At 37.8% G+C, this 14,100-nt stretch overlaps 1 protein-coding gene across 1 annotated transcript; it reads right to left on the reverse strand.

Moving 5' to 3' along the window:
* Positions 1-6,819: 6,819 nt before the first annotated feature.
* LOC133832528 (endochitinase A1-like) lies at positions 6,820-8,574 on the reverse strand. The gene is made up of 3 exons (XM_062262862.1): positions 7,782-8,574; positions 7,167-7,544; positions 6,820-7,043 (listed from the first exon to the last, which is right to left on the reverse strand). Exons 1-3 carry the CDS (start codon positions 8,572-8,574, stop codon positions 6,820-6,822), a joined length of 1,395 nt encoding a protein of 464 aa, XP_062118846.1.
* Between the last annotated feature and the right edge of the window lie 5,526 nt (positions 8,575-14,100).

Below are 14,100 nucleotides of genomic sequence, written 5' to 3' on the forward strand. Positions count from 1 at the left end.
CCTTGGCAGGCGCATGCGGGGGAAGGGTAGCCTCGCATGCGGGGGAAGGGCAGCCTCGCATAGTGGGACCCTTGTGGCCTTGGCAGGCGCATGCGGGGGAAGGGTAGCCTCGCATGCGGGGGAAGGGCAGCCTCGCATAGTGAGACCCTTGTGGCCTTGGCAGGCGCATGCGGGGGAAGGGTAGCCTCGCATGCGGGGAAAGGGCAGCCTCGCATAGTGGGACCCTTGTGACCTTGGCAGGCGCATGCGGGGGGAAGGGTAGCCTCGCATGCGGGGGAAGGGCTACCTCAAATAGGGAGACCTTTGTGGCCTTGGCAAGCGCATGCGGGGGAAGGGTAGCCTCGCATGCGGGGGAAGGGCAGCCTCGCATAGTGGGACCCTTGTGGCCTTGGCAGGCGCATGCGGGGGAAGGGCAGCCTCGCATAGCGAGACCCTTGTGGCCTTGGCAAGCGCATGCGGGGGAAGGGTAGCCTCGCATGCGGGGGAAGGACAGCCTGGCATAGTGGGACCCTTGTGGCCTTGGCAGGCGCATGCGGGGGAAGGGTAGCCTCGCATGCGGGGGAAGGGCAGCCTCGCATAGTGAGACCCTTGTGCGTGGTCGGGGGGTGCATGGCGTGAGGCCCTTGATGCGCCTGTCCCCTTGTGACCCGTAGCTTGGCCTCCTAGCCTAGCAAGGCCATACTTCACAGCCCACAAGGTGATGCTTCCCTTGGGATAATCTCCCGATTTCACAAGACTTACAGGTCTGAGCCTGATAATGTGACTAAGTGCGTATTTTAACCATTTACTGGGGATTTTTTTCTTGGTGGATTTTTGGCATCCACAAATGTTTCTTTATTTTTTAATCTTGTTTAAGTACATGTGTTAAAGCCATCTAGAATATTTATAGATTTTGGCCACTTGGGGCATATAACCCCTAGTATAGTCTTCGAAACATTCTGCAAATTTAAAAAATTTAGCAACTTAGAATTTGGAAATCTAGTGGATTTTTAAGGCTCGAATTTTCAAAGTAATTTCGAATATGAACTAAGTTAGGAAAATTCAAAGCATAAGAAAAATCTTGGAATTTAACTAGGTACAACAAATCCTAGAACTAAACCACGTCTGAGGCCTTAATACTAACATGTATACGTAATTAAACTGCTGGATACAACCAAGTCCACGAATTGAAATTAACTGGTCAAGCCATCAGGCATATGTCGCGATCTAAAAAAGCATTCCCTATAACTATGCAAGTGTATAAAACTATGAAAGTTTAAAAACACTATAATAACTAATAGAAGGGAGATAGCATAAAGATTGAGTATAATATAAACATATATATAAAAAATATGTAAATTGAAAACGATGACAATTAACCTCAAACTACGCCCTAAGGCAATTGTCTCAGCCTAAAATCCCTTGTTACAAGGGATGGAAGTATCCCCAAAAAACAAGTATTAAAACAAATAAACCTCAACCCTGAGCTCCGGCAACATGCCCTTGGATGAGACCTCATCTTCTTCTCCATCTTCGCCAACTCCGTATCCCATGTCAACTATTTCTGCGAGTCCTTTGCCATCTGCTCTTGGAATTATGTGAGGTAATGCTCACAGAGTTTGACATCAAGAAAAGTGAAGTCCCCGTCCTAGTTGAAACACCAGAACATGTAAAAAATCGTTTCCAATGCGCCCTCCAACTCCACAACGCCCCCCTCCACCTTAAGCTTTATTTCCTTGATCTGGGCAGCATTCTCCCTAACCTTTAGTTGGTGTCTCTCGACCACATTCTAAAGCTAGTCGCAGCTTTGGATCAATTACAAAGCCTGCGCTTTGGAAATCTTTTCTTTATTATGAGAAATCTCCAAGATCACTTTTACATATTCATGCTCCATTGCAGTTTGTTCCGCCTCGACGAGGGGAGAGCAAATCTACTCTTCAGCTCGGATCTGGGTGAAGCAAGATTGCATTGAAATTCAAATAAGAAATTAAAATTATATATATGAGCAGTTTAAAAGACAATCAGAGAACTCATGTTCAAAGACATCCCTAATGTGAAGTCAGGGAAGGCCGTGGAAGAATTATCTTCAATAGCCTCCGTATCCCTTCAAGTTAGATGGCTAATATGCCCAACCAAGTGACTGGTGATACCGTGGAGTGGAGCCAGCACTTTGGATGCTTGTTCGCCTAAATGGGAGGACCTGACACTGCAAGGGAACAACCTAGGGAACTGAGGAGGCGTCCTGGGGAATGGGAGGAGAAGTTTCCTTACTTGTTATCGTGGAAGACCTTGTCTGTTATTGGGAAGAGGCGGCCTCCTTTGCTTTCGGGGGAGTTTCCATCGAAACTCCAGTGCCAGATATGTTCTTCTTGAGGACCTATTGTCTCTTAATGATAGGGCCGGAGCTGGTGAATGCATTTTTCAGATTCATATCGTCTTTTGCTAAATGACCAAAAGAGTTGGACAAAGTCTAATTATGTAAACAACAAAGAGTAAAATTACAAGAGTCCTACCCTCTAAACTATAGGAGGAAACTACAATGATTAGCTCCAGATTGGGTACCGGGCTAGCCACAGTGAGGAATTCTAACTCTTGGATTGTTTGGGGGTGGGGAAGACTCTAAGAAAGTTTAATTGGGAACCCTTTCAGGCTAGATCTCCTCATCTGGACTAGGTTCGAATATGGTTTCCGTAAAGACTGGGGTAAAAGCGTCGTAATCTAAGGAGTACCCAGGATGAAGGATTGTCCTATATTGTTCAAAAATGGTTGACCTAAAATGGAAGGAGTTATCTACAATTACTGTATATTTAGGGTAGGCAAGATCAATGCGGAGGACTTGGAGGTCGACACATTATTGCAATGTGACATCCATGTCTTGATCCTCATGGGGCCAAGTCATAACCTTGCTTGGTTTTTGTCAGGATAATACAAAACTAGCAGCAACCTGCTTAATTTTGCTATAAGGGTTACCTTGGCCAGAGGTGTCGGCTGCTGTCCCCGACTCTGCACGACCTTGGTTACTATTCTGTTCACCTTGAACATTTCTCCTATTCACTAAACTGTGACTTATTCTTCTTCCTCGACCTCTTCAACAACTGCTAGATGCCTCTTAGGACCTCAAGGTTTATTGGCCAAGGTTTTACCATCCTTGATGAAACCACAAGCCAACATGGTGGCATCAATCACTACGGCTCGATACTCCTTTCAGCAGAAGAAGCAGAAATGAGATTCTGATACTAACCCATGCGGACCGGAGAAGCCACATACCTTTTCTAAATAGTTGCACAAGGAAATAACTAAATCAAAACAAGTCAACACTTAACAATAAAAACTCAAATAAGGTTTAAGGAAAAGATACTTAGGAGGCCGGTTAAAGTAGCGGTGCTCCCAAGTTCGGAACCCATTCGACATGAAGAACTAGTTCTTGTAGTCACTAGGATGGCAAAGGTGGTCGATGATGCTAGCAGAATTTGGGGACCGGGTGAGGTAATAGAAATTGTCACCTCTTGTATTGGTGTCTAGGTTGGGCTTCAGATAGAAAAAATAAAATTATCCTCTAGAGTGGGATCCTGAAATGGGGCGAGCTTCACGAAATTCAGAAATTTCGTGTAGTAGGAGCTCAGGGGAAGGAATGCACCTGCATTTAGGTGCTCATCACTCCAGGCCCCAAAGTTATCCTCTAAAGGGCTACAACTCCACTCAACATCCAAAGCAGGCCAAGCATAAAACATGGAGTCCGTCTCAATCTCGTAGCCCCTCATTATTTTTTCAATGTGTTTTTTGCTCGCCTGATTACAAAACGACTAGTTAGAGGTGACCTAGGGATGTAACCTAGTTTTAAGAACATGCGAGAGGGAGACCTAAGGATTAAAGGCTTCACAAATCAAACTAAATATTATAGGGGCTGAAAACTTATCTGAAACCCTAATATGTGTATCCAAACATCCCCCTAATTCACGTGCCCTAATCTTGAGAGGTACAGTCACATCGGAAGTCGCGAATCAGATCAGTTGTTTTAAAAGGTGATTTTTATGAAAACCCACCCAAGAACTTTGTCGCTTAAGCTACCCTATTTCAGACTTGAAACCCTTAATTTGTTGGCCCAAATTGCTATCCTTTCAACCTATAAACCCAGAAAAAAAACCTAGATAGTTGCCTATTTTGTGCCTTACATTCTATCATTTTTGGTCCTATAAGAGCACTACATGAAAAATATCTTACCATACAATTTCTAAAATACTATCATTTAAAATATAAAATGTTAAATCTAATGCCATGTCATCCCATGTTCTAATAAGTCCCCACTATTTTACAACGATTTAAAAATGTGATGCCGGTCTGCAATAGAAACTAATACTATAGAATTTTATAAATTTAATAGAAAGATGTCATGACATTTTGTGTCTGTCATATCTGCTTACGTGCACATCACAAATGCTGACCTATGATGACGTTACCAAATGTTATCTTTAATACTTTTCATAGAATTTTTTTAACATGAAAATTTTTACTAGACTTTATTTGTCATTTATTTGCATTATTTATTATATGCAATTACACTATACATTTATATTTAAGAAATAATTAAGTTTCTTTTTTTTAAATTTTTTCTTATAGTATCCTTACATACACTTGGCTCAATAATATAAATCAACTTGAAAGAAATAATAATGAGAACAAATTCATAAAAATTAATTTAAATTATATTTTACACATTATATATAGTAGTTTGAACAAGTCATAAAGCTACAACATCAATATCGCAAAGTACTAAACTACATTTTAATAAAATAATTTAAAAATAAAAAGTGGTCGAAACAAAATAATCCAGCAATATTGCCTAGCCCAACTAATCCAAAATATTACAACATATTCACTTGTGTTTGTGCGAAGACAATAACAAAAAGAAAACATAATAAATCACTCAAGTAAAAATAGAACAAAACACAACATAAAAAGAAGAATAAAAAAAATTCCACAATAAACATATGATAAGATAGAGTGATTAAGTATCATCACCAAAGGGAAAATTACATAATGAATATACATAATTAGAAAAGGGAAAACATACAATATACTTGGCAATCAAAAATAAGTTTATTAAAATGACCCAACAATTTAAACCATTGCATGAGGTGTTTCCTCAAGCTCATGCATGATCATAGATTTTGCATTAGCTATTGGCCAAAATTTATAAAGAATTAAAAAAAGTGCTCACTATGCATAAAGTGTTCATTGTGAAATTCCGTTTTTAGTAATTACCAAATTAATTAAACCAAGTAAATTAATTAAAGTGCGGAATGGTAATTAGCTGTTTACACAGATTACAGTTCTGTCGGGACAGACACCAAACTTGTCACGACAGAAACTGAACACAATAAAAAGACAGTGCAAAACAATAAAGAACACAACGAATTTTTACAAGGTTCAGAAACCCTTTCGGATAACCTACTCCTTGGGGCCACACCCAGAGAATAAAACCAATTAATAAAGAATCACAAGTACAAAAACATTGACTTAAACAAAACAAGACTCCCTCTTGAGATTTGCCGCAACTTATTGTAATTCTCTTCACTAATCTGATCTTGATTGAAATGCTCAACCACTTGAACTCCCTTCAGTGGCCAGCGAGTGCTTGCATCCTCCCGATGCAAGGCTTGTAAAAAATCTTCTCCCGAAGACTATAAATGTTGTGTTCAAATTACAATGTGTATTCACTCATGAATATGGTATAAACTCACCACTAAAAACTAAACACACATAATTCTACAAGATCACGTGAATACTTATGATCTTGAATACAAAGAGGAACTCTCACAAATATTACAATAAGGCTCACGAATAATGCACCAAAGAGTTCACTTTTCTCACTGCCTTTAGAGCCCTATTTATAGAGTCTTTTTCGTGCTCACAAAGGCAGAGAAAGAATTCTTCTAATAAAGGCAAGAATCACAGAAGATATTCTTGATTGTCAAAGAGTTGCCTTATTTAGAAGATGCTGATCCGACAGATGCGATATCGGTGGGGACAGCTCAGACCTGTGTCAGATCAAAACAAGCTCAAAAAGGAAACAATAATTAATGATATTAAGAACCAGTTTCCTGATTGCAATCCTTGAGCTGCAAGAAAATATATCAGCAAATAATCCAAAAATAACTTTGGGTAAGTACAGAATATTTGCAATAAACTTTGTTTCCTTTATAAACAAAATGAGACAATATATGCTAAATAAGGAAGCATATTATTGACCAAAAAACACACAAGAGGAAAGAGGGTTTCCCAAAAATGAAATAAAGGAAACCACATATTTCCAAACAAATCCGAACAATATAATAAAGGAAAACATCTATTTTTCGAAAATTATAATAAAAGGAAAACAAATATTTCCGAAAATTATAATAAAAGGAAAACAAATATTTCCGAAAATTATAATAAAAGGAAACAATTAAATCAACCAATTTCTCTTTTAAGAAAAACGATATTTCTATAAAAATGCCAATTATAGGATTTACAATCTCCCCCTTTGGCAATTTTATAGACAAGGAATATCTATTTTTAAAAGATCCCTGCAAAACACAAGTAAGTGCTTAAAATCATAAGAGTCACAAAATAATAAAAAAAAAAGACTCCCCCTGCGAAAGATAACCAAAGCACAGTTAACAAAAGAAACCAATTATAACCAGCAGGTTAACATAATCAAAGTACCAAAAATAGACTCATTCTTTCCCCCTCATTGTCTGAAAAAATGCCAAAGAACAAGTAAATGAAACCAAAAGAAAGACACATTAAGTGTTCTTTTACAAATAACAAAAGAAAAATAGATCAAAGGTACTGAGATCATCATGGGGCAGGAGAGCTGGATGCATTAAGAGTGGCCAATGAAGCAAGAATTTGGCGCTGAGTTTCCTCCATGAGAGAGAACCGGACAGAAAGACTGGTAATTCCTGTGTGGACAGCACCAAGATCAGTTGGGACAGCAGGAGTGCCAGTCACAAAATTTCCAGAAGCACGACTAGCCAGATTAATTCCTTTGACTTTTTGAGCAGTGGACGGAGCATGATCATCTTTGACAGTATAGGTGGGACCAACCAAAGGAGAAGTCAAGGTCTCATGAGACTTCTTCAAAGGACGTTGAGAGTCCAAAAGCTTGTAAATGACCTGAGGAAACATCAAGTGTTGTCCCTTACGTTTGGCACCACTTAGAGACATGATTTGGTCAAAAATAACAGCTCCAAGATCTATGGCGACTCTAGTACCAATTTTGAACAACAGGAAGGCCATATCTTGTGTGATGGTGGAGGAATGAGTGGTAGGCATCCAATTAAACATAGCAAATTTGAAAATAGCACCATAGAAATGAGTGAGATCGGTGACTCGAAGAGAGGTGCTTGGTTCCCACACCATAGCCTGACCAACCAGTTCAGACAAAACTTGGTCCTTTGCAAATTCAATAGAATCATCAATCTCCACAGGGACGAGATTGAGAGCCTTAGAAATTTCGGACGTGCTAAAGTTATACCAATTACCCCTAACATATACTTTATGGAACATGAAAGAAGATTGGTCTAATAACTCATCATTCAAATTTGCATAAAATTCTTTAACAACTCGAGGCACAAACCCATCAAACCCAGACAAGGATCGCAACCAACCTCTTTCCTCTAAAGTAAGCAATACCCCAAAAACACGATGAGGAGCAAAAAGAAAATTTCGCTCACTAATAAAATGGCGATGGTCATAGAATTGCATGTTCTTCTCATTATCATTAAAACAGAATGTAAGAGAGTGGGCTTTGAAAGAACCTGAGTTACGAGCAGGAGCACCTTTTTGCTTCGCAAGTTTGGACGACAATTCAGGAAATGCCAATGGAGTGGTGCCTTTTGGGTCCGATGCAACTGGAGAGGCTTCAGATGGGTCTTCTTCAGAGTCAGTTTCCTCAGCCAAATCATCAAGAGGAACTTCAGGATTGGGCTCGGTCAAAGAAGGGTCCAACTCAGGCTGAGAGTCTTCCGACTCGGGAGAGACTTCCTCCGATGAGGTGCATGGGGGAAGATTGATTTTGGCCTTTAATTTAAAACGAGATAAAGGAGATGAATCAGAGATGGAGCTGGTACCTTTAGATTTAGCCACTTTGGCCTTTTTCCCTTTCTTCGACCCAACAACTTTGGACTTACGTTTGCCCCATGCCTTGGGTGTCAACACATCAGGTGATAGTGAGGATTCAGAGTCATGATCAAATGGAACAGACACATCTTCAGTGGAAATTGATTTGGACTGACTAGTTCCCAAGGCCGGTTTGGCTTTTATTTGACCTTCGGAAGAGGCGAGTGAAACCGTCGATGCTGGAATTTGCTCAGCATCCAAATTCGGGAACGTAACTCCTTTGCTAGAAGCACCAAAAACAGACGAACTTATTGGACCCGAAAGAGCAAGAACCTTCTTTCTTGCTGTGGTTTTAGAACGACGGCCTGGAGTAGGAGAGACAGCAGGGATTGATGCTGGGACCGAAGGAGTGGCAGTGGGAACAGATTCAGGAAGTGTCTCCTGCTGAGATTTCATACACTTGGAAGATGAACCATGGCCTCGAGTCTTCATGGCTGCTAAGAGAGAAACAAGTGAAACACACAAAGAAAGAAACCCTAAACACTTCGGTTATATGTGAGGGATTTAATAGGAAAAACACTGATTATAAAACAACCAAAGGGACTCCGAATATATAAAGTATTCGGAACACAAATGAGGCAAGTTCAAGAATGGGTAACCAAAAATGGGTAACCAGATTTTTAGTGATAGATGCCAAAATATCTCCCTTTTTAAAACAAATTCTGTCACACCTCAAAATTGGAAACTTTTGAATATTTTTAGAATATATTGAGATAAAACAAATAAATTGCATAAATTAATTTTTCAAACTTTTTTTTTAAGTACACGGTAGATAACAGATTTTTTTTTTCAATTTTTTTTTTTATTATTTTTATTACAAAAATTGCCGAAAATAAAGTGTAAATTGCCATACCATATGTGTCCATGTAAATCCCAAGTCTTGTTCAGAAGAAACAAGATAACAATATTTTTCACAAATTAGAGAAATGAGTTATAATTCAAATACTAAGAGACCATAATTCGAAAAACATACCAATCACAAAACATATTTGAGTAAATTCATTATATGTATGAGTCTTACAACCAACTTACACGGTCTAGAACAGGCATATGTGTGTGCATGTGTAAGCAATTTGGCGTTTCTTTTTGGCCTTTTTAAAGCTAGGGTCATTGCCCATATTTGGCGATTTTTAGCCTTTTTCCAATTATAACCATAATGGAGGCTATGACTCTTATACTGATGGTAGCCCTTTACGCTGGTAGAGTATCCTCCAATATAATTGCTAATTACCTGGTACCAACTTACTCAGTGTCGGCTTTCACACATCAGTATAGGTAGCTCTTTTCCAAAATGGAGCCTGAAAAAGAAACTGGATTAGGAATGCTCATACAAAGATAATGATTTGATCAAATATAATTTGGATGTCTATGATTTTTCAAATATGGTTTTTTTATTCCAACAAAGTATAAGACTCATAACGATCATTTTCTAAAATACAAAAAATATGCTCATCAAATTTCTTCCAGTCAGGACAAGAGATTTACACAAACACATATGCAAGGTAAGACAATCAATTTATTGGCAATTTCAAATAAAACAAACCCCCAAGGATTTCCTGAGGGAATCAAATCTGACCGTGTCTAAGGCTTTAGTAAAGATATTTGCAATTTGTTTGTTAGTCTCAACATATTCTAAAATCAATGTTTTGTTTTCAACAAGTTCCCTAATAAAATGATGACGAATGTCAATATGTTTGGTGCGAGAGTGCTGAACAGGATTTTTGGAGATATTAATAGCACTTGTATTATCACAAAAAATGGTTAAAGTTTTAACATCAAACCCATAGTCTTCCAACATTTGTTTCATCCACAAAAGTTGAGTACAACAGCTTCCAGCAGCAATGTACTCAGCTTTGGCTGTTGACAAGGAGATGGAGTTTTGTTTTTTACTATGCCAGGAGACCAAATTGTTTCCTAAGTAAAAACAACCACCACTTGTGCTTTTTCGATCATCAGTGTTTCCTGCCCAATCTGCATCACTATAACACGCAAGGTTAGAATTTGTTTCTTTGGAGTACCAAATGCCTAAATCAAGAGTATTATTGATGTAACGAATAATTCTTTTTACAGCAGTCACATGAGACTCCATGGGGTTCCCTTGGAAATGAGCACACACTCCAACACTGTAACTTATGTCAGGGCGACTTGCAGTTAAGTAAAGGAGACTCCCAATCATACTCTTGTAAAGAGTTGGATCAACTTTCTTCCCATTTTCATCTTTAGACAATTTGACCGTGGTACCCATGGGAGTTTTAGCAGGTTTAGATGCATCGAGTCCAAATCTTTTCACAAGACTTCTTGCATACTTGCTTTGTGAAATGAAAATTCCTTCATCAGAATGCTTTACTTGAAGTCCTAGGAAGAAATTGAGTTCTCCTACCATGCTCATCTCAAATTCTTCCTGCATTTGTTTCACAAATTCCTGCACTAGAGAATCATTAGTAGAACCGAACACTATATCATCAACATAGATTTGTGCTATCATAATATTTTCATCAACATTTTTGATAAATAGTGTTTTGTCTACTCCCCCTCTCTTGTACCCCTTTGAGACCAAAAATTGAGTTAGTCTCTCATACCAAGCCCGTGGGGCTTGTTTCAGCCCATACAAAGCTTTTTGCAATTTAAAAACATGATTAGGATTGTAAGGATCCTCAAACCCTTTGGGCTGTTCCACATAAGCTTCGTCATTCAAAAATCCATTTAAAAAGGCTGATTTTACATCCATTTGGAGCAATTTAAAACCAAGAACACATGAAATAGCTAGCAATAATCTTATGGATTCAAGTCTTGCAACAGGGGAAAATGTCTCATCAAAATCAATTCCTTCAACTTGAGTGTACCCCTGTGCAACTAGTCTAGCTTTATTTCTTATTATGGTCCCAAATTCATCAGTTTTGTTTTTAAATATCCACTTTGTACCTATAACATTGGTATGACTCGGTCTAGGGACAAGAATCCATACCTCATTCCTTGTGAATTGATCTAACTCTTCTTGCATAGCATTGATCCATGATTCATCATTTAAGGCCTCCTTCACATTTTTTGATTCCAAAGTGGAAGTAAAACAAACAAATTGAAACAAATTTACATACCTCTTTCGAGTGACCATACTCTCTTCAAGATTTCCCAGAATAAGATCAGAAGGGTGATTCTTTTTTACTCTGGTTGATGGTTCTTTTTGAACGGAGTCAGAGGAAGTAATTGGATTTTCCTTCTCTGTTTGCCCAGTTGTTGTTTCGACAGAATTGGCATTTGATACGTCAGCAGTGGCTGTTGTCCCCTCCGAAGGCTGTGCTGTCGGATCTAATATTTCTTTATGATGTTGAACATCAATGAGCCTGTCAATTTCCTCCTCATTGGAGTACTCAGAAAAATCTTTTAAATCATCTACAACCACATTAGCTGATTCCATAATAGTTTGGGTTCTCATATTATAGACACGAAAAGCCCTACTATTAGTGGAATAACCAAGAAAAACTCCCATATCACTCTTAGCATCAAATTTTCCTAGATTCTCACGATCTCTAAGAATATAACATAGACACCCAAAAACATGAAAGTAGTTAACATTGGGTTTTCTACCTTTCCAGATTTCATAGGGACTTTTGTTTGTACCTGGACGCAGAAAAACACGATTAATTGTGTAACAAGCTGTATTAATAGCTTCTGCCCACAATTTCTTTGTGAGTTTTTTGCTGTTAAGCATAACTCTGGCCATTTCCTGCAAGGTACGATTTTTTCGTTCCACTACCCCATTTTGTTCAGGGGTTTTGGGAGCAGAAAATTCATGCAAAATTCCAAACGATTTACAATATTCATCATAAATAGAATTTTCAAACTCCTTACCATGATCACTCCTTATTCGTACAATCTTTCCAATGTTACAATTTTTTTCAACTCTCAATCTTGTACATAGAGTTTGAAAAGCTTCAAATGTATCTGATTTCTCTTTTAAAAAATCTACCCAAGTAAATCTAGAAAAATCATCCACACAAACAAAAATGTATCTCTTGCCATTAATACTTTCAACTTGTATAGGACCCATGAGATCCATATGCAATAATTCTAACACATTTGAAGTATTAACATCAGACAATGCTTTATGGGAAATTTTCAACTGTTTTCCCAATTGGCATGATTCACACTTACCAAGCGATTCTTTACCCAACTTGGGTATACCACGGATGAGACCTGCATTAGCAATCTTTTTCAAGTTTTTGAAATTTATATGACCAATTTTTTCATGCCACAAGTCAGTAATATTAAAACTTGATGAAGATGCATGACATGTGAATTTTTGTGTGAGAGTGTAACAATTATCCAAAGAACGAGAGCCTTTGAGAATAATATCACCATTTTGATTTAAAACATTACACTCATCATGTGAAAAATTAACATAAAAACCTTGGTCACAAATTTAACTTATGCTAATTAAGTTGGCTTTCAGCCCATCAACAAGAAGCACATTTTTCAGTTTCGGTAACCCTTCAATGTTTAGAGTACCTTTACCCAAAATATTTCTTGTCATTCCATCCCCAAAAGTTACTACTCCACACATCAAGGATTTGAAGTTGGTAAGTATGTTGGCATTACCTGTCATATGTCTCGAACAACCGCTATCAAAGTACCATGAACTAGATGCATGCATTTTGTGACAGGTAAAAGTAGCCAAGCAAACAGAATTAACTTTCTTGACCTATACTGTTTTTGATTTTGAATTTCTTTTGGTCAAGAACTGATTCATACCACCAAAGTGTTTATCATAATTTTTTTTGAACAAGCTTAACAGAGAAAAAAACTTAGGTCTTATGTGACCTTTCATCCCACAAAAATGATAAACTAGTACAAAATGTTCAATGTTTCTTTTTGGAGAAATTTTCTTTAGTTGTAGATCTGTTGCAACAGATGGCAACTCTGTCCTCTCAGCAACGTGACTTGTTCCTGCAACATGGTTAGTTGACACAACAGACTAATAATTCATAGATTTTACAAAAACCATTTTTCTTGAGGACTCAGATCCATTAGATCCTAATCCACTGTAGTCACCAACCTTTTTTCCTACAGAAAGAATATCATCCAAAATTCCAGATCTAGGATTAAGCATTTTGACACCTTTTTGCAAAAAATCAATTTCTTTATTTAAAGAAACAATTTCATCATTTTTGGAAGCAATAATCATCTCAAGTTTTTCAATATTTTCAACAAAAATTTTATTATTGCCAGCCATTAGACGATTCTCATAACACACTTTCAGCCATTGATCATACATTATTTTATAAGACTCTTTCAATGACTCCTCATCTAAATCAGAATCATCAGAATCACTGTCTGAATTCTCATTGTTCTGAACAGAATTATTAAGGCATAATACATCCTTGTAATCGACTGAAGAAAAAATAATACCTTTGTGAACAGAGGTTAAGGCAACACTATTTTCCTCCTCATCACTCTGTTCAGAGTCTTGATCACTCCATGTGGCTGTCATGACTTTCTTTTTCTTTAAGGTATTTACACACTTAGATTGAATGTGTCCAAATCCTTCACATTCCCTGCACTGAATACCCTTTTTATTAGTCTCAAAGGGTTTAGAAAAATTACCTTTTGGGTTTTTTGATATGGCCTTTTTGTTTCCCAATTTCTTTATGTATTTTTGGAAATTTTTTGTCAACAGAGCCATCTCATCATCCGAACTTTCCTTCTTTTCTTTAGAGGATTTCAAGGCAATAGATTTTTCCTTGATTTCCTCTGTCTTACCTTTTTGTCTAATTTGTTGGTTTAGTTCAAAAGTTCGAAGTGAACCCATCAGTTCCTCTACTTTTATTTTGTCCAGATCTTTTGCTTCTTCAATTGCAGTTAGCTTTGTCTGAAACCTGTCAGGGAGAACTCTAACAATTTTTCGAACCAAAACATTCTCTTCAAGTTTTTCACCAAGAGCAAAATATTCGTTAGCAATAT

This window comes from Humulus lupulus, chromosome 4 (genome assembly GCF_963169125.1).
Source record: "Humulus lupulus chromosome 4, drHumLupu1.1, whole genome shotgun sequence".
Classification (NCBI taxonomy): Eukaryota; Viridiplantae; Streptophyta; class Magnoliopsida; order Rosales; family Cannabaceae; genus Humulus; species Humulus lupulus.